Raw genomic sequence first — 22,024 nt, 5'->3', positions numbered from 1 at the left:
TCGAAGGAATACAAAACAGATTAGTATTTCTCTTATGCAGAAAAGACTATTCTTTTAACCTTACATTTTAACTAGTATTTATCCCAAAACAAATGATAAATATGTAAACAGCAAAAAAAATAACAGAGCTCAGATATTTTTCTTCAGAATTGCTTCTCCATTTCCTTTCTCAGGTCCTGTTTAACCTTCTCTGTCTCCTTGTCTGTGTCTGTCTGTCTGTGTCTCTCACACACAGACACACACACCTTTTTAAAAAAATGTTGTAATGGTTTTATTTAATTTTTGCTACATGCAGATGGTACAGAATTCAAAGGTTACATAACAGTAAAAGATTTGCCTTCTGTTTCTTTTTTTTTTTTTTTTTTAATGTTTTTTTTTGTTTGTTTCTATTTTTGAGTCACCTGTTTTTCCCTCCTGGAGGTACCCACTGTTACCACTCTCTTGAGTTTCCCTCCAGAAATGTTCTAAGCATTAATAAGCATACATAAATCATAGCACACGGTACTTTTTTTTTTGCTTTTTGTTTCTCATGCTATGTAAATGGTGACATTCTATGCATGTTTTTCATAAGTAGTAGATTGTACGGTTTTTTGGGGTTTTTTCTTCTCACAGTGATTTCTCACATGTATATTTGGATGATCTTTTCGCATCAATTGTAAAGAGTTATACAGATTCTTAATCAGCTCATTCATGTAGGTTCCCAACCCCAGGCACATTGGAAGCAGTGTATCCAAGGTGCATGTGAGCACTTCGAGTAACAAGACCACCACCCAAGGTGCCGGAGCAAGGCCATCAGCACAAGGCAGCACGGGAAGTGCACTCTGGGAAGGCTGTTCCTTGAGCTGTGATAGGTGATATTGGCCGCTCTTCCTTACCTGGGAAGAGGCAGTGTGGTCTTAGTCCTGTGGAAGAGTGAGGGCAGAGAGAAGGATTGGAAGTGTTCTTCTCGTCCTGTCTACCCCAGGAAGGGTCATGGAAGTCTTTTATCCTGTGGACTGAGGCATACAGGTGATTAGGGAAGTGCCCCATCTTCATGTTCGTTCACAGATTATACATCACTACAAAGAGAGCTCCAGGGGAGTAGAGACTGTCTCACTGCTGAGTCCTGACAGTTCATCTCAGCGTCTGTTACTGTGTTTGTTTCACAGGTAATCAAGTGGATGAAATAAAGCTGGAAAGTAATGGTCAGCTGAAAACCAAGCTTACCCATCTCTGACAAATGAGTGGAAAAATGTGATTTTTATAGTTGACGTTTAAGGAAATATATCTATTAAATGAAAACAACTCTATCTGTCTGCATTTTGTCCATATTGCAGAGATGTTTATGTCAGTGTGGATAATGGGATGGTGTATTCTTGGCAGAAAAGTCACTCATGATGGAGTTGCCTGTTAACCCGTTACCGCACAGTCTGTATGACCAGTAAACCTTGACTTTGCACTTCAATTCTTCTGGCTGTGGTTCTGTTTTTAGTTTAGTGGAATGTATTTAATTAATTGCTGCTTTTTAGTAAACCTTTAGGTACCTTTAATGTAGCTATGCTTTTGATGTACATTTTTAAAAATGGACTATAACGTTTATATTTTGTAGAAAATGGCTCTCTCTACATAGTGATGGATTACTGTGAAGGAGGGGATCTATTTAAACGCATAAATGCCCAGAAAGGCATTTTGTTTCAAGAGGACCAGGTGAGTCAGCACGTGGGAGACTGGGCTCTTACTCCGTAAGTGTTGTTGAGAATTCATTCAACGCTTGTTTGTTTGTACTACGAGTGTTAACTGGATGCCTACTCCAGCTCTCGTGACCTCCCTCCTGAGTTCAGGTCCCGTCTTGTTTCCGTCTGTGGCGATGCTGCTGTGTGTGTCATATACGTCGTGTCCTCTGTGTGTGTGTGTGTGTGTGTGTAACTATATTTTTATGCGGATAGCTGATTGATTACTCTGTATGCTGTCAATTGGCTTACGGCCACCTTATCTTCTTAGAATGTGGCTTTGCAGGTAACTCCAGCTCTAGAAGCCTTGCCCTACAACTGCGTGAAATCCAGTCTTCGTTTTGATTTCAAGGATCTCTAAAATATGAGCTATTCTACGTACGCAGTCTTGTTTCCTGTTCCCTAGTGTGCACCCTTTTTCATCGATGTACCAGATATTTATCGTGCATTCATTTTGTGGTTGGCACTGGGACATACGTTTATACCTCTCATTCTTCTTCCTGTGTATTTATTCTGATTATTTATTTTATTTTGGTAATACCTTTTCCCCCGCACCCCTGACTCTCTGTTACTAATATTTTACCATTTTTTTAAAAACTCAGCTCAAGTCCCAGCCTCTTCTTTAGATTTTCCATAGGTACTCTGATTTTCCATGATCTTTTCCTTCTCTGAATTCCTATTGCATTTCTCATTATCACCCATCCTTAATTTTAATTGCAGGCTATTATGTAGGAGAATGGAGGGAGCTCTGTGCTAGGAATGTTGCATTTGTTGTCTCTCTTAATTCTTAAAACCCCCTGTGAATTTGCGTACTGTAGTTTTCTCTATTTAATAGGTGAGAAATCTAAGGTTAAGTAGCTTGCCCAAAATCACAGTTGGTGTTTGAACCTACCGCTATCTAACAGCAGAGTTTATAAAATGTTCTTTTTACAAACTTAAATTGTAAAATTATTCAGAGGTTTGGAGATGGAAAGCCGTCTTCCCCCGCTGTTCTGTCCCTGAGATTACCACTGCTTTTGGTTTGGTGTGCTTTCTTTTTCATATTGAACATACACGTGTATACACTGATACGTGCGTATTCAGAAATGGGATAGTATACACACCATGCTCTGTCTTGCTTTTGTCGCTTAAAAATTATCTTGATTACTTTGACATGTCGGTCCATATAGGTCAGTTGTATAAGGTTTTGTTGTGGGTTTTTGGCCATGCCATATGTGGGATTTTAGTTCCCCAGCCAGGGATCAAACCCATGCCCCCTGCAGTGGAAGCTCAGAGTCCTAACCACTGGACCGCCAGGGAAGTCCCGAGATCAGTTGCATTAGTTTTAAGAGCTGCATTATATTTCATTCCAGCAAAGCCCTTGCTTTGTTTCTTTTCACTTCCTACTCATTTCTGTTCCACTCCCCTCTATCCTTAGGCAGCCTTTCCAGTGTCTTTAATCAATATCTCTGTCTATGTTTGCAAAATAGCCATCATTGTTTTGTATACATGTATTTTTAAATCTGTACCTGTTGTATTATATCTCATTCAGTTTTACTTTTCCCCTAAGGACTGTTTCTGATCCATCCGTTTTGCTGTCTGTACATCTGTTGTTTCTAGCTCCGACCTAATAGTCCATGGGATTCCTCCCAGTCTACACTCACCTTTAGCGCATCGTGCACCCTTGTTAATGCACTCTGAATAATGTCACGTTAGAGTTGTTTCCCCGAGCAGGTTGTAATTTACTGTAGAGCGGAGACCCCAGTCTGCTGTGTCAGGGTACTGAGGAAGGCTGCGTCTGTGGTAGCACCGCCTAGGCACAATTCATCAGCTGATTGATAACGTCATACAGATGGGGACTTTGAGGGTCTTGGCAGCAACTCGGAGATAGGGTAGGGTGAGAGCTTGAGTTAAAAGTACTATCGAGTAGGGTAGTGTTGTATTCCTCAAGCTTTCCTTACCTCATGTTCCACAATTAAGCCTACTAGGCAGAGCACAAAACTTGGAGTGAGAAGACTTGGGTTTGAGTGGTTGTCCTACTTATCAGCTTGGTAATTATGTTTGCAAGTTACGTAACTGCTTTGTGACTTTACATCCTCATTCGGTAGTAGGGATATTCCTACCAGGTAGCCGACGGTACTGTTGTGGTGCAGGTCAGATAGTAATGTTTGTTTGTGTACAAAGTGCTATTTTTCTATTACAGTTTTATCTGATATATTCCATTGCTAGTGCCTTTTTTTTTTTTTAATTTATTTATTTATTTTTGGGTGTGTTGGGTCTTCGTTTCTGTGCGAGGGCTTTCTCCAGTTGTGGCGAGCGGGGGCCACTCTTCATTGCAGTGCACAGGCCTCTCACTATCGCGGCCTCTCTTGCTGTGGAGCACAGGCTCCAGACGCGCAGGCTCAGCAGCTGTGGCTCACGGGCCTAGTTGCTCCGTGGTATGTGGGATCCTCCCAGACCAGGGCTCGAACCCGTGTCCCCCGCATTGGCAGGCAGATTCTCAACCACTGCGCCACCAGGGAAGCCCTGCTTGTGCTTATTTTTATTCTTTTGTCTCTTTTGGACTTTAAAATGCTTGCTGTTAAATTCCGTAACATTATACTGTAAAGTACATTGATAATCTATGGATTTAGTTTAGTTTTGTTTTTTAAATTTATTTATTTATTTATTTATTTATTTTTGGTTTTCGTTACTGCATGCAGGCTTTCTCTAGTTGTGGCGATCGGGGGCTACTCTTCGTTGTGGTGCGCAGGCTTCTCATTGCTGTGGCTTCTCTTGTTGCGGAGCACAGGCTCTAGGCGCGTGGGCTTCAGTAGTTGTGGCACGAGGGCTCAGTAGTTGTGGCTCGCTGGCTCTAGAGCACAGGCTCGGTAGTTGTGGCACACGGGCTTAGTTGCTCCACGGCATGTGGGATCTTCCCGGACCAGGGCTTGAACCTGTGTCGCCTGCATTGGCAGGTGGATTCTTAACCACTGAGCCACCAGGGAAGCCCTATGGATTTGGTTTTACTGTTGGATAAATATTCTTAGTACATAATGTTATATATGTGTGTGTGTGTACATATATCTTTCTTGTAATCCTAGAAATTATGGAGATTTACTCTAGTTTTTTTGTCCATCTCTGAGATTATTCCATATAAACAATAAAAATTTGGCAAGTCTTTCTTTTAAGTTAATAGCATTTTTTCCTACCCTTCAAAATGACAAGTATTGTTAGCCTATTTAGAATGGTAATTATTTACACAAAAACAACCTGCTACTCTCTGGACTTTGAAGCAGGAAAACAGAGGTCAGAGGCCATTTTTGCTGTAGGCTGTAGGTTGAAATCAGTCTGAGATGGTTTTGTTCCATGTCTAGAAGGAAGTGGGAGCAGAGACGTGTGAGAGAAGGAAATTCTCCAACTGCTCAAGCCATTCTCTTCAGTGATACTTCGTTGTTTGCATCTTTACTAGGAAAAAAGCTCGTCAAGTTAGGAAGCAAGTTGACTAAGTCTGTGACTTTTAATCAGTAGTAAACAATGGTGTGAACTAAGTACATTCTGCTGAGCAGCCCTTGGATGGCCTCTCCCCACGTAGATGGTAAAAAGATGTACCACTGACTGCTTTTGGCTTATTGCTAAGTGTTGGGTGCGTTTTCTGATAGTCCCCTCTTCTGATAATTTCCAAATGTGTGTTCTTTTAAAAGAAAGTCTGGTCTCGTAGGGTTGGCCCTAGTATTTAGGTGCGGTCAGAGTGTTAATTAGGCATATAGACTTCCTTGAGTTTGCTCTGAAAATCCAGAGCCTTATAAAATTGAGCAACTATGCAGCTACTAAGGCCACAGAATTGATTTCTGTCCAGAAGTTTTCATAGGGAATCTTAGATTGGATTTTTTAAAATATTATTTCTTCTTCTATCCCAAGGCCAGGAAACCAAGCCCAGTACATTTTCCACCGAATTTCACCTGCAGTACCTATAAATTTGGGTGATTTTCTTTCTTCTTGAGGGTTTTCAGATTTGCCAAGGTTTTTGGCTACTACTAAATGACCTTGCCACCTGTGATGCTGAGACCTTGTAAGTCAGGCACTAGGCCAGTTCCCTGGTGGCACAGTGTAGGAATTGGCTCTGTGTGTAGTTGTTAGCAGCAGGCTTGTCATAACTGACTGAATGAAAATCATCCTCACATAAGACAGTCCAGGTATGGCTTTGGTTGCACAATTGACTTGTGTAGTTATATTCTGGTAAAAAGGAGTGTACGTTCTTATTGAACCAATGAAAATTACAATATTCCTGAAAAGTAAAACTCAGTAAAACTATTTCTAAACTCTGAATGGGTCAGTGAGAAGCAGATAATCATTTTAAGATGTTATATTTCAGTCTAGAAAAGCATAATTTACTAAATTGAGAGTAGAGATAGCTTAAGAAGAGAAAGAAAAGGACTTCATATGTTCATTAAGTATAGAAGGATGGAACATTAAAAATATATGTATAATACCAGTAGTATTCCAAACAAATAGACACAATTAAATTTCATTTAATTCAGTTCATTCAGTCCTAGTAATTCTTATCATGCTGGGTTTTGGGTGAGTCTGCTTTTATGATGTATATCAGCTTCTGGACTGAAAAAGCCTTAGGAATATTGACTCAGTCCATTGTTCAGCGTCAGCAGTGTCAGCTCAGAAGCCTGTACTCAAGAGTGTGTTTTTTGAGGTGTCGTTAGTTCAGTGTTCCTAGTACAGTCCTTTCCAGGAGCCTTCTGGTCATCGAGAAGCAAAGGCCTGTTTGATAATGAGACTGAAAGGCTGTAGTTAATTTCTTACAGTAACCAATAGTAGAATACAGTTCTCCATAGGGGTATTTGATACGGGCTTGATGAATATTTTCCCTAAGGGTAAAAACGGACAGCAAAGTCATTGACAATTCTCTGGGACCTCCCATAAAGCATGCATTTTCTGAAATATTTATATTAATAATATTTTACGTATACAAACTTAACCTACAAAATGCTGAGCATCTTTGTTGATTTGGTAAGTCTTCCCATGCAGCTCTTATAAAAATGTTGAGCTAACTAATACACATGGTGAGAGGTAGCCTAGAATTTTTATTTTATTTTTTCTAAATTTAGGATCTAATCTTGGGAAGGAAAGATTACAGAGTTGTCAGAGATTTGGTCACTTGATTAAGAGACGGTTTTGAGTACCTGAAAAGTAACATTTGGTTACCTATTTAATCAAAGAGATAAAGTATTTTAAAATAAATACAGATGGAGAAGATTCTGGGAAGATAGTAGAGTAGGAGACACTAGGAATCTGTCTCCCCACCTGTACAACAGTATAGTGGCACAATCTATCTGATGTAACTATTTTGGGTCTCTGGAATCTCTTGAAGCTTTGCAACTTCCAGGGGAAGGCTTGGATAGTAAATTGTGGTTAATTTCAGTCCATTTCACCTCTTAGTTAGGGAGCAGAGGCTACTCATCCCCCACCTCCCAGCACTGAGACATCCAGCTGTGCATGCATCCCAGAAGCAGCTTGCATGCACCTTGTGGGAACCAGGGTGGGCAAACAGGTCCCTGTCCTCCACGTATCAGGGATCTGTGCTCTGATTGTTGATGGCTACTTCAGATCTGGGGGGAAAGAGGTGGGCAGCCATTTTTATTGTTCCTCCCCACTTTGTTGCAAGCCTCTCCCCTTCTGGCTGAAGTGACTTCCAGAGGATTTAAAGGGCCAGCAGCTCTTTTCCCCCCTGCTTCATTTCTCTCTTTTCACCTTTGGGGAGCCATACGTTAAAAACTTAAGGCATTCAAAGCAACCACAGATCTGAGGGAAATTAAAAAGTCACCGTGCATATCCAGAGAAACATGCAGACTCAGAAAAGACCTGAGAGGATTTTAAGTTTGTGCCTCAGGCTGATCTTGGCTCAGAGACAACGTACAACAATCAACAAAAACAGAAACGAAAAAAACAGCAAATGTTGGGGAAGGAGAAGAATCTGATTTCCAGAGGTACCGCATTTTTAGATTCAAATGACTACTTTCCAGCAAAAAAAAAGAAGAAACAGGAAGGTATAGCTCATTCATAGGAAAAAAAAAAAAAACTAACAGGAACTGTCCCTGAAAAAGATCTGATGGCAGATATACTAGACAAAGAGTTAAAAACAGCTGTCTTAGAGAGGCTCAAAGCTAAAAGAAGACATGGAGAAAGTCAAAAAAACTATATGAACAAAACAGAAATATCAATAAGGAGATAGAAAATCTAAAAAGAAACCAAAAAAGAAAGTCCGGAACTGGAAAATACAATAACTAAAATGAAAAATTCATTAGAGAGATTCAAAGGCAGATTTGAACCTTTCCTGAAGAAGAAGACTCTGAACTTGAAGCTAGGACAATGGAAATTGTTGAGTCTGAGTAACAGAAAGATAAAAGATTGAAGAAGAATGAACAGAGCTTAAGAGACCTGTGGGACATTGTCACACAGACCAACATGTGCATCATGGGAAGGAGAAGAGGGAGAGAGGGACAGACAGAGTATTTGAAGAGTTAGTGGCTGAAAAGTTCCCAAATTTGATGAAAGACATGTATACAAACATCCAAGAAACTCAGTGAACTCCAAGTAGGATGAACTCAAGGAGACCCACACCCAGACACACTATAACCTAACTGTTGAAAGCCAGAGAATCTTTAAATCAGCAAGAGGGAAGTGGCTCATCACATACAAGAAATCGTCAGTAAGATTTCCAGCAGATTTCTCAGTGGAAACTTTAGAGGCCAGAAAACACTGGGCTGATATATTCAAAGTGCTAAAAAAAAAAGCTATCAACCAGGAATCCTATATCTGGCAAAATTGTCCTTCAGAAATGAGAGACATTTCCAGATAAACAAAAGCTGAAGCTATTTGTTACTACTAGAGTTGCACTGAAAGAAGTGCTAAATGGAGTCTTTCAGATTGAAAGGAAGGGACACTAGACAGTGGCTTGAAGCCATGTGGAGAAATGGAGAGCTCAGTAAAGGTAAATACACAGGCAGTTATAAAAGCTAGAATTGTTACAACAGTGGTTTGTGACTCCCCTTTTTCTACATGATTTTGAGACTAATAAATTTTTTAAAAAGCAGTTACTAGTCTAAAAGCTGGTATTATTGTAACTGGTTTGTAACTCCCCATTTTGTTTTTCTACATGATTTAAGAGACAAATGCACTTTAAAAAATTATTAGTTTTACATTTTGAAACATACAAATGATGTAATTGTACAAAGATGTAATTTGGTGACATCAGCACCTGAAAGAAGTAGGACAGAGATGTAAAGGAGCAGAGGTTTTTTTTTTCTTTTAATTTAATTTTATTTATTTATTTTTGGCTGCATTGGGTCTTCATTGCTGCGCGCGGGCTCTCTCTAGTTGTGGCGAGGGGGGCCTACTCTTCCTTGCAGTGCACGGGGTTCTCATTGCAGTGGATTCTCTTGTTGCGGAGCACGGGCTCTAGGCACGCGGGCTTCAGTAGTTGTACACGCGGACTCAGTAGTTGTGGCTCGAGGGCTCTAGAGCGCAGGCTCAGTAGTTGTGGTGCATGGGCTTAGTTGCTCCGTGGCATGTGGGATCTTCCCGAACCACGGCTCGAACCCGTGTTCCCTGCATTGGCAGGCAGATTCTTAACGACTGCAACACCAGGGAAGCCCAGGAGCAGAGTTTTTATATGTTATTGGAGTTAAGCTGGTACAAGTCCAAATTAGAGTATTGTAGTTTTATGGTATCGAAAGTAATCCCCTTGTTAACACAAAGAAAATAGGTATACACTTTTTGGGTTGACCAAAAAGTGCCTTCAGTTTTTAAGGGAAAATAAAAGACCCATTTTTCATTTTCACCAAGAACTTTATTGAATAACGTATACACCATTTTGTTCCACTACCTTCTGCCATTTTTCAGGCAACTTCATAATTCCATCTTCCCACAACTTTTTATCTTTTTGAGCAAAGAACTGTTCCAGGTGCCTTTTACAGTCTTCCAGGGAATTGAAATTTTTTCATTAAGATAATTTTGTAAAGACCAAAATAAATGGAAATCCGCAGGTGCAATGTCTGGTGAATACAACGGATGAATCAGAACTTCCCAGCCAAGCTGTACAGTTTTTGCCTGGTCATCAAAGAAACATGTAGTCTTGCATTATCCTGATGGAAGATTATGCGTTTTCTGTTGACTAATTCTGGACTCTTTTCGTCGACTGCTGCTTTCCGTTGGTCTAAGTGGGAGCAGTACTTGTTGGAATTAATCGTTTGGTTTTTTGGAGGGAGCTCATAATAGACAACTCCATTCCAATCCCACCATATACACAATATCACCTTCTTCGGATGAAGACCAGCTTTTGGTGTGGTTGGTGGTGGTTTATTTCGCTTGCCCCACTATCTCTTCTGTTCCACATTATTGTACAGTATCCTCTTTTCATTGCCTGTCACAATTTGTTTTAAAAAACGGAACATTTTCATTACATTTAAGTAGAGGAGAATCGCCTGTGGAAGTACAGTTAAGAAGGTTTTTTCGCTTAACTTATGTGGAACCCAAACATCAAAGCGATTCACATAACCAAGCTGGTGCAAATGATTTTCAGCACTTGATTTGGATATTCTGAGTATGTCGGCTACTTCCCGCGTGGTATAATGTTGATTGTTCTCAATTAACGTCTCGATTTTATCGCTATCAACTTCATATGGTCTATCCGACAGTGGAGCATCGTCCAGCGAGAACTCTCCACCACGAAACTGTGCAAACTGCTTTTGACATGTCACAGCACCTTCTCCATACACTGCACAAATCTTTTTTTGCATTTCGGTTGTGTTTTTACCTTTCTGAAATAATAAAACATAATATGCCGAAAATGTTGCTTTTTCTCTTCCATCTTCAATATTAAAATGGCTACACAAAAATTCACCAATTTTGATGTCTTTTTTTAATTGCATGCTGATATGACAGCTGTCATAGACAGTCTAACAAAATTGTTTCAAATGAAGTTAAAGACAGCTAAGTGCTACTAGAGCCATCTTATGGAAAAAACTGAACGAAACTTTTGGCCAACCCAATATATAAAAGTAAATGAGAGGGGCTTTCCTGGTGGCACCATGGTTAAGAATCTGCCTGCTGTGCAGGGGACATGGGTTCGAGCCCTGAGCCAGGAAGATCCCACATGCTGCGTAGCAACTAAGCCTGTGTGCCACAACTACTGAGCCTGTGCTCTAGAGCCTGCAAGCCACAACTACTGAGCCCACGCACCACAACTACTGAAGCCCACGTGCCTAGAGCCCTGTGCTCTGGAACAGGAGAAGCCACCGCAATGAGAAGCCTGTGCACTGCAACGAAGAGTAGCTCCTGCTTCCCGCAACTAGAGAAAGCCGGTGCACAGCAATGAAGACCCAACGCAGCCAAAGATAAATAAATCAATAAATTTTTTTAAAAAAGTAAGTGAGAGATGAATTTAAATGTTTCACAACACAAAAATCAGCTAAGCACAAAGAAGACACTAATGCAGGAAATAGGGGCAAAAGAACCACAAGGCATATAGAAAACAAATAGGAAAGTGACAGAAGTAACTCTCCATATCAGTCATCCTTAAAAAAGGAAGGGAATTCTGACATATACTGCAGTGGATTGACCATGAGAATATTATGTTAAGTGAAATAAGCCAGTCACAAAAAGATGAATATTGTATGATTCTATGTTTATGACATACTTAGAGTACTCGAAATCATAGAGACAGGAAGTAGAATAGTGATGTCTAGGGACGAGGGAAAGAGGGGAGTGGGGAGAACTGTTTAACATTTAATGTTTCAGTTTTACAAGATGAAAAGAGTTGTACAGGTGGTGATAGTTGTACAACAATATGAATGTACTTAATACCACTGAAGTAGGCACTTAAAAATGGTTAAGATGGTAAATTTTGTGTTCTGTGTATTTTACTACAATTAAAATTTTTTTTAAATATACATGAAGGTAATACAATTATAAGGATCCTTAGCGCTCTCATAGGTGAGGAACCTTTGTTCAAAAACAGAAACGATAAAGTCAGTAGAAAGCAGAGAAAATTATTCTGGTGGACCTGGGATATCTGCTTTCTGGGCAAATTACACGGAAGTTAAATAGTAAATAAGCTCTTATAACCTCTTACAGGCGCTCTAAGATCAATTTACGGTTCTATTATAAAGCCAAGTTCCGTTTTTCCACTAATATAATATTTGGCAGTAAAAGTTTCTCAAAAAAATTTTTACGATGAATAAACATGTCAAAACAGCATACTTTAGTAAATTTTAACACATTTTGTTGCACAAAGAAACCTGAGTTTTGGAGCAGAGAAGGTGGACTGTGGAATTGTTTTAGTGCTCTAAGGCAGTCTATAGTAATGGAAATAACACGTACACATAAAGCTGTAATTCAGACAAGTGTATGATAATTACCATGTGTTTAGTTGGGCTGGCTCAGCATTTTATAGCATTGGAATTTGGCAAATAGGAACAAATAGGGACATTCTCTTTTGAGCAAGAGAATGCCATTATCCCAACATTATTTTGTAAATATTAATGTGAGCTAATGTGTTCAAGGAAGTGAAGAGGAGAAGTGGTTAGAAGCAGGCCTGTAATTTAATGCCTTCCCTCCCCTCCAGCCCTGATGTAAGACGGGCTGAACTGGACAGACAGAGGGAGCACAGACTTTTGCTCATGCCCACTGTGCCCTCCTCCTCCTCCTCAGAACTTCCCTCTGGAACCTCGTCTTCTGTCAGGTTTTGCTTTATTGCTTCCAGGCTGAGTTGGCTGTTGTCCTCTGTGCTGTCAACACTCAGAGCATCACCTCTGCTGTACTTACTCATCTCCGTCCTGGTCTCTGATGTGGGTCAGCAAACTTGGCCCATGTCTTTGTTTGTAAATAAAGTTTTATTTAAACAGTTCATGCTTATTTGTTTGCATATAATCTCTGGCTGCATTTATACTACAGTGGCAAATTTGACTTGGGACAGAGACCATAGGGTCTGCAAAACCTAAAATATTTACCCTCTGGCCCTTTACAGAATAAATTTGCTGACTCCTGGTCTGTGAGCTCTTTTATTAACTTTTTTGGCCAATTCCAGCCCATATCAGGTACATTGTTGGTGCTGAATACATTTTTGTCAAATTATAAAGGAGTACAGGTATGGGAAATATGGTAATGAAAAACAGTAATCTGTAAAACGAGGAATTGGTGGTTCCTAGCATGTGTCCCAGGTGCTCCAGATAGACTGTATAACAAGAAGACTCAACTGAGCTGAATATTCATTTTCTTTTTATACTTTTCCTGACCCCTCCCTGCTGGAGTTAATTGCTCTCTCAGTGCACATTGCTGTTATAAGACTTGTGCATTTTATTAGGTATTTGTCTAAAAGTGTATTTCTGCCACTGTATGAATGAACTCAGAGAACTATATTTAATTTTTCTACTTACAGCGCCTTATGTGAATATGGAAAGGAACTTAAAATTTGTGTAGTCCTCAGTAAATATCTACCGAACTGAACCGAGAGGGTTGTTTTTTTAAAAATATTTTTAAAATTAATTTTAGGTTACTTTTTTTATTTGTTTTGTTTGTTGTTTGTTTTTGAATTTTATTTACTTTTGTATACAGTAGCTTCTTATTAGTCATCAATTTTATACACATCAGTGTATACATGTCAATCCCAGTCGCCTGATTCATCACACCACCATCCCCACCCCCCTGCGGCATTCCCCCCTTGCTGTCCATACGTTTATTCTCTACATCTGTGTCTCACCTTCTGCCCTGCAAACCAGTTCATCTGTACCATTTTTCTAGGTTCCACATACATGCGTTAATATACGATATTTGTTTTTCTCTTTCTGACTACTTCACTCTGTATGACAGTCTCTAGAGCCATCCACATCTCTACAAATGACCCAATTTCATTCCTTTTTATGGCTGAGAAATGTTCCACTGTATATATGTACCACATCTTCTTTATCCATTCATCTGTCGATGGACATTCAGGTTGCTTCCATGACCTGGCTATTGTAAATAGGGCTGCAGTGAACATTGGGGTGCATGTGTCTTTTTGAATTATGGTTTTCTCTGGGCATATGCCCAGTACTGGGATTGCTGGATCATAAGGTAATTATATTTTTAGTTTTTTAAGTAACCTCCATACTGTTCTCCATAGTGGCTGTATCAATTTACATTCCCACCAACAGTGCAAGAGGGTTCCCTTTTCTCCACACCCTCTCCAGCATTCGTTGTTTGTAGATTTTCTGATGATGCCCATTCTAACTGGTGTGAGGTGATACCTCATTGTAGTTTTGATTTGCATTTCTCTAATAATTAGTGGCATTGAGCAGCTTTTCATTTGCTTCTTGGCCATCTGTATGTCTTCTTTGGAGAAATGTCTATTTAGGTCTTCTGCCCATTTTTGGATTGGGTTGTTTGTTTCTTTAATATTGAGCTGCATGAGCTGTTTATATATTTTGGAGATTAATCTTTTGTCCATTGATTCGTTTGCAAATATTTTCTCCCATTCCGAGGATTGTCTTTACGTCTTGTTTATGGTTTCCTTTGCTGTGCAAAAGCTTTGAAGTTTCATTAGGTCCCATTTGTTTACTTTTGTTTTTATTTCCATTACTTTAGGGGGTGGATCAAAAAAGATCTTGCTGTGATTTATGTCAAAGAGTGTTCTTCCTATGTTTTTCTCTAAGAGTTTTATAGTGTCTGGTTTTACATTTAGGTCTCTAATCCATTTTGAGTTTATTTTTGTGTTTGCTGTTAGGGAGTGTTCTAATTTCATTCTTCTGTAGCTGTCCAGTTTTCCCAGCACCACTTATTGAAGAGACTGTCTTTCCTCCATTGTATATCCTTGCCTCCTTTGTCATAGATTAGTTGACCATAGGTGTGTGGGTTTCTCTCTGGGCTTTCTATCTTGTTCCATTGATCTATGTTTCTGTTTTTGTGCCAGTACCATACTGTCTTGATTACTGTAGCTTTGTAGTATAGTCTGAAGTCAGGGAGCCTGATTCCTCCAGCTCCGTTTTTTTCCCCTCAAGACTGCTTTGGCTATGCAGGGTCTTTTGTGCCTCCATACAAATTTTAAGATTTCTTTGTTCTAGTTCTGTAAAAATGCCATTGGTAATTTGATAGGGATTGCATTGAATCCTGTAGATTGCTTTGGGTAGTATAGTCATTTTCACAATGTTGATTCTTCCAATCCAAGAACATGGTATATCTCTTCATCTGTTTGTATCATCTTCAGTTTCTTTCATCAGTGTCTTATAGTTTTCTGTATACAGGTCTTTTGTTTCCCTAGGTACGTTTCTTCCTAGGTATTTTATTCTTTTTGTTGCAGTGGTAAATGGGAGTGTTTCCTTAATTTCTCTTTCAGATTTTTCATCATTAGTGTATAGGAATGCAAGAGATTTCTGTGCATTAATTTTGTATCCTGCAACTTTACCAAATTCATAGATTAGCTCTAGTAGTTTTCTGGTAGCATCTTTAGGATTCTCTATGTATAGTATCATGTCATCTGCAAACAGTGACAGTTTTACTTCTTCTTTTCCAATTTATATTCCTTCTATTTCTTTTTCTTCTCTGATTGCCGTGGCTAGGACTTCCAAAACTATGTTGAATAATAGCGGTGAGAGTGGACATCCTTGTCTTGTTCCTGATCTTAGAGGAAATACTTTCAGTTTTTCACCATTGAGAATGATGTTGGCTGTGGGTTTGTCGTATATGGCCTTTATTATGTTGAGGTAGGTTCCCTCTATGCCCACTTTCTGGAGAGTTTTGTTTTGTTTTGTTTTGTTTTTTTAATTTTTTTTTTAATGCTATTCTTATCTGCTTACATTCTTTTTATGTATGTATGTATGTATGTATGGCTGTGTTGGGTCTTCGTTTCTGTGCGAGGGCCTTCTCTAGTTGTGGCAAGCGGGGGCCACTCTTCATCGCGGTGCGCGGGCCTCTCACCATCACGGCCTCTCTTATTGCGGAGCACAGGCTCCAGACGCGCAGGCTCAGCAATTGTGGCTCACGGGCCTAGTTGCTCCGTGGCATGTGGGATCTTCCCAGACCAGGGCTCGAACCCGCGTCCCCTGCATTGGCAGGCAGATTCTCAACCACTGCGCCACCAGGGAAGCCCCTTCTGGAGAGTTTTTATCATAAATGGGTGTTGAATTTTGTCAAAACTTTTTCTGCATCGATTGAGATTATCATATGGTTTTTATTCTTCAATTTGTTAATATGGTGTATCACATTGATTCATTTGCGTATATTGAAGAATCCTTGCATCCCTGGGATAAATCCCACTTGATCATGGTGTATGATCCTTTTAATGTGTTGTTGAATTCTGTTTGCTAGTATTTTGTTGAGGATTCTTGCATCTATATTCATCAGTGATATTGGTCTGTAATTTTCTCTTTTTGTAGTATCTTTGTCTGGTTTTGGTATCAGGGTGATGGTGGCCTCATAGAATGAGTTTGGGAGTGTTCCTTCCTCTGCAATTTTTTGGAAGAGTTTGAGAAGGATGGGTGTTAGCTCTTCTCTAAATGTTTGATAGAATTCACCTGTGAAGCCATCTGGTCCTGGACTTTTGTTTGTTGGAAGATTTTTAATCACAGTTTCAATTTCATTACTTGTGATTGGTCCGTTCATATTTTCTATTTCTTCCTTGTTCAGTCTTGGAAGTTTATCCCTTTCTAAGAATTTGTCCATTTCTTCCAGGTTGTCCATTTTTTTGGCATAGAGTTGCTTGTAGTAGTCTCTTAGGATGCTTTGTATTTCTGTGATGTCTGTTGTAACTTCTCCTTTTTCATTTCTAATTTTATTGATTTGAGTCCTCTCCCTCTTTTTCTTGATGAGTCTGGCTAATGGTTTATCAATTTTGTGTATCTTCTCAAAGAACCAGCTTTTAGTTTTATTGATCTTTGCTATTGTTTTCTTTGTTTCTGTTTCATTTATTTCTGCTCTGATCTTTACAATTTCTTCTGCTAACTTTGGGTTTTGTTTGTTCTTCTTTCTCTAGGTCCTTTAGGTGTAAGGTTAGATTGTTTATTTGAGATTTTTCTTGTTTCTTGAGGTAGGCTTGTATAGCTATAAACTTCCCTCTTAGAACTGCTTTTGCTGCATCCCATCGGTTTTGGATCGTCGTGTTTTCATTGTCAATTGTCTCTAGGTATTTTTTGATTTCCTCTTTGATTTCTTCAGTGATCTCCTGGTTATTTAGTAACGTATTGTCTAGCCTCCATGTGTTTGTGTTTTTTACGTTTTTTTCCCTGTGATTCATTTCTAATCTCATAGCATTGTGGTCAGAAAAGATGCTTGATATGATTTCAGTTTTCTTAAATTTACTGAGGCTTGATTTGTGACCCAAGATGTGATCTATTCTGGAGAATGTTCCATGTGCACTTGAGAAGAAAGTGTAATCTGCTGTTTTTGGATGGAATGTCCTATGAATATCAATTAAATCTATGTGGTCTATTGTGTCATTTAAAGCTTCTGTTTCCTTATTTATTTTCATTTTCGATGATCTGTCCATTGGTGTAAGTGAGGTGTTAACGTTCCCCACTATTATTGTGTTAGGGTCGATTTCCTCTTTTATGACTGTTAGCAGTTGCCTTATGTATTGAGGTGCTCCTATGTTGGGTGCATGTATATTTATAATTGTTATATCTTCTTCTTGGATTGATCCCTTGATCATTATGTAGTGTCCTTCCTTGTCTCTTGTAACATTCTTTATTTTAAAGTCTATTTTATCTGATATGAGTATTGCGACTCCAGCTTTCTTTTGATTTCCATTTGCATGGAATATCTTTTTCCATCCCCTCACTTTCAGTCTGTATGTGTCCCTTGGTCTGAAGTGGGTCTCTTGTAGACAGCATATAGATGGGTCTTGTTTTTGTATCCATTCAGCGAGCCTGTGTCTTTTGGTTGGAGCATTTAATCCATTCACATTTAAGGTAATTATCAACATGTATGTTCCTGTGACCATTTTCTTAATTGTTATGGATTTGTTTTTGTAGGTCCTTTTCTTTTCTTGTGTTTCCCACTTAGAGAAATTCCTTTAGCATTTGTTGTAGAGCTGGTTTGGTGGTGCTGAATTCTCTTAGCTTTTGCTTGTCTGTAAAGCTTTTGATTTCTCCATCAAATCTGAATGAGATCCTTGCTGGGTAGAGTAATCTTGGTTGTAAGTTCTTCCCTTTCATCACTTTAAGTATATCATGCCACTCCCTTCTGGCTTGTAGAGTTTCTGCTGAGAAATCAGCTGTTAATCTTATGGGAGTTCCCTTGCATGTTATTTGTCATTTTTCCCTTGCTGCTTTCAATAATTTGTCTTTAATTTTTCCAATTTGATTACTATGTGTCTCGGCGTGTTTCTCCTTGGGTTTATCATGTATGGGACTCGCTGCGCTTCCTGGACTTGGGTGGCTATTTCCTTTCCCATGTTAGGGAAGTTTTCGACTATAATCTCTTCAAATATTTTCTTGGGTCCTCTCTCTCTCTTTTCTCCTTCTGGGACCCCTATAACGTGAATGTTGCTGCGTTTAGTGTTGTCCCAGAGGTCTCTTAGGCTGTCTTCATTTCTTTTCATTCTTTTTTCTTTATTCTGTTCCACAGTAGTGAATTCCACCATTCTGTCTTCCAGGTCACTTACCCGTTCTTCTGCCTCAGTTATTCTGCTATTGATTCCTTCTAGTGTAGTTTTCATTTCAGTTATTGTATTGTTCCTCTCTGTTTGTTGTTCTTTAATTCTTCTAGGTCTTTGTTAACCATTTCTTGCATCTTCTTGATCTTTGCCTCCATTCTTTTTCTGAGGTCCTGGATCATCTTCACTATCATTATTCTGAAATTTTTTTCTGGAAGGTTGCCTATCTCCACTTCATTTAGTTGTTTTTCTGGGGTTTTATCTTGTTCCTTCATCTGGTACATAGCCCTCTGCCTTTTCAGCTTGTCTCTCTTTCTGTGAATGTGGTTTTTGTTCCACAGGCTTCAGGATTGTAGTTCTTGCTTCTCAACTTAATCTCTTTTAAGGCTAAGTGCGCATATGCCAACATTAGCAGCCTGAATCTTACAATACCTCTTTGTTCTGTAAAAGAAACTAGCGTTCAGAGCCTGGCAGGATGGTTCTCTGGGACATTAGTCTGCCATCTTCTTGGACTCTCTGCTCTCCGAATAAAGTTGTTATTCCTTGTCTCCCACTTCATTGGCCTGCTAGCATTGGAGGGTCTCCTGCAGAGGCGGGCGGTGGCTGTGGCTCACCGCGGGGACAAGGACACTGGCAGCAGAAGTTCTGGGAAGTACTCCTTGGCATGAGCCCTCCCAGAGTCTCTAATTTTAGGTTACTTTAATGTAACGTTCGTTCTTTAAAAAAAATACTGAAGAGAGAAGAATAAAAAGTAAAGCTTGTTACTTGCCTTTTATTCATTCTTCTGAAAATCTACTTCCCTGAAGAAGACACTGTTAACTGATGGGTAGCTGTCCTTCTGTGCACCCTCCCTACACACAGCACACAGTTGTAAACAATTATACAGAGTTCTGGTATGTTATAGACAGAAAGAGACTTAAAAAAAAGGAGTGTGCTCTGCACACCGTGCTGTGACTTTCTTCTTTTCCCTTCACGGTGTATGTACATAGAAGTACTTCCTTCTTCCCATTGGCTGCCTAGAATTCTAGTGATACCAATTGTGATATTTTACCAGGCCCTTGATGATGTTTAGGTGGACGAACAATGCTGGAGTACACATCCTTGTACATATTCTTTTGTATTTGTGACATTTTATCTGTAGGATAAATTTGAAATTTCAGTTGCTCTTTCAAATGGTATGTGAATTTAAAATTTTTACCTAGTAACTGTAATTAACTTTCTCACAAACAGGGTATGCAAAGACTTATTTCCTCACATTCTGGCCAACATTGTTTATCACTTCATCTTTGTCAGGTTACAGTGGTATCTTGTTTAATTGCTATTTTTTTAATTTGGTGGGAAATTAGTATTTGGTTTATGTGTTTATTGTCTTATGTTTCCTCTGTCATTTGCCTTTCCCATCTTCTGTCCACTTCTTATTTTGGCTGCCATGTTTTTCTCAGTGATGTTGAAGAACTGCTGTGTATTAGAGGATTAGCAGTCTATGAGTTATGTTGCAGGTATTTTCTCAAATAATTATGAAATTTAATTATATATTTTGCCATCCAGATGTTTTAAAATTTATATAGGGAACTTTTCTTGTGACTTGTGGGTTTGGTATCATGTTTTGGAAGTCCTGCGTCAGTCAAAGCGTATAGAAAATTAACCTATGTTTTCTTCCTCATTTTATACTTTAATTTTTTCATGTTTAAAAATGCCATCTACTTGGAATTTTTTTGGTATTAGGAGTGAGGTAGAAAGTCAACCTTTTTACTTTCAAGTGGCCAACTCCAGAGTGTGTGTTTTTATTTGATGAATGTGGGGCGAGAAAAAAGTCAGAGATGTCTTTCAAATTTCCAGCCTAATTTTTTTCCTCTTATGATTTTTACTTACATATATAGAAAAAAAGATATATTTAACAACAAAAAAAAGTCACTTACCATCATACTATACTAAAATATAAAGTAATTCTATTTTTCACTTTTCTCTGGAAATTTCTTTCCATATTAATTCTGATTTATAAGAGATGCTTCAGTAGCAGTATCTTACAATTAAACTTACCATTTGTGCTGCACATAATGTGTCGGTTGGCTCGAATATCTACCTAATGTTAGTGACATTAATTACAGTACAGTGAAGTGAAACATTATAACCTAATTTTTTTAAGGATTTAGTTCCCCTCATCCCTGAATGTTTCTGAATCGTTTTAATGATCAAGGAAAGACTACTGTGAAATGTAAATTTTAAAAGAAATGACAGATCTGATTTTTCCCCCCTAGATTTTGGACTGGTTTGTACAGATATGTTTGGCCCTGAAACATGTACACGATAGAAAAATTCTTCATCGAGACATAAAATCACAGGTAAGTTTATTCTGTCACTACTAACTTCTCAGTGGATGTGGACATGGGGCCAGCATTGTCTTGGGCTAGAATGTTTGAGCTTGGTGCAGTCTGCATCCGACTGTCTTCTCCCTTCACAGTCCCCACTCCACTGTAACCCTGAAGATCACACAGGTGTCGTGTGTTAGGTCTTTGCCTGCTTTTCATGTCCTGCTCTCTCATCATGATGGAAGAAATCCAGAACAATGGTTGTGTGGAAGGGATTTTTTTTTTCTGAGATTTTGCATGTTTGAAGATTCTCCTACTTTATTTTTTGAAAAAATTTATTTATTTTTTATTTATTTATTTTTGGCTGCATTGGGTCTTTGTTGCTTTGCGCAGGCTTTCTCTAGTGCAGTGAGTGGGGGCTACTCTTCATTGCGGTGCTTGGGCTTCTCATTGCAGTGGCTTCTCTTGTGGATCACGGGCTCTAGGTGCGCGGGCTTCAGTAGTTGTGGCACACGGGCTCAGTAGTTGTGGCACACGGGCTCAGTAGTTGTGGCTCGCGGGCTCTAGAGCGCAGGCTCGGTAGTTGTGGTGCATGGGCTTAGTTGCTCCGCAGCATGTGGGATCTTCCCGGACCAGGGTACGAACCCATGTCCCCTGCCTTGGCAGGCGGATTCTTAATCACTGCGCCACAAGGGAAGTCCAAGATTCTCTTACTTTAATGATAATTTGGTTATCAACTTCTAAGTTGGAAATTGTTTTCCTACAGAATTTTGAAGATGTTGCCCATTTGTCTTTTGGCTTCTTGTGTTGCTGTTTATGAATTTGCAATTTCTTGCCCTTGTTTCTTCTCTCTGGCCCATTTAGGATATTCTCTCTGTCCCATGGTTCTGAAATTTCACAGTTTGTGAACTGGTGAGGCTCACTTTTATTCATTATGCTGTGTACTTTTGAGAATGTATATGTCTTCTAGAAATGTTCTAGAAAATGTTTAGCTATATTTTTTCAAATATTATTTCTCTTTTGCTACTTTCACAGTTGTCTCCTGGATTTTTTTCTAGACACATGTTGGAACTTCTTAATTTGTCCCTTCAAGTGTCTTATTTGTTCTTTCACATTTTATTTGTGTCTCTCTCAGTTGTATTCTACATGAATTTTTCGACCTGTCTTCTAGTTAACTAAATCCCTTTGAAATTTTGTGTAAACTAGTGCTTTTCTCATCTGTTGACTTTATTATGACTTTTTCTCTCTCCAAGATTCCTAAATGGTTTTTCATATACATCTGTTCTTATTGTAATTGGGTTTTGTTTCATAATATCTTATTCTTTTCAAATGCATATTTATTTCTTCATTTATTTCTTTGCAAGTTTCTAAATATATTTACTTCAAAGTTTTTATTGGACTGCTTTATA

At 39.0% G+C, this 22,024-nt stretch overlaps 1 protein-coding gene across 10 annotated transcripts in view; it reads left to right on the top strand.

Moving 5' to 3' along the window:
• NEK1 (NIMA related kinase 1) overlaps window positions 1-22,024 on the top strand; it is a 206,392-nt gene that overhangs the window by 21,694 nt on the left and 162,674 nt on the right. For all 10 annotated transcript variants that reach the window (XM_057548150.1, XM_057548156.1, XM_057548154.1 and 7 more), the window contains 2 exons: window positions 1,589-1,686; window positions 20,565-20,648. In XM_057548150.1, the coding sequence (XP_057404133.1) occupies window positions 1,589-1,686; window positions 20,565-20,648 (182 nt within the window). The remainder of the gene's footprint in view (window positions 1-1,588; window positions 1,687-20,564; window positions 20,649-22,024) is intronic.

The sequence above is a fragment of the Balaenoptera acutorostrata genome, chromosome 6, assembly GCF_949987535.1.
Source record: "Balaenoptera acutorostrata chromosome 6, mBalAcu1.1, whole genome shotgun sequence".
In the NCBI taxonomy this organism is placed as follows: Eukaryota; Metazoa; Chordata; class Mammalia; order Artiodactyla; family Balaenopteridae; genus Balaenoptera; species Balaenoptera acutorostrata.
The sequence above is the reverse complement of the archived record's forward strand: the minus strand, read 5'-3'. Positions and strand labels throughout refer to the sequence as shown.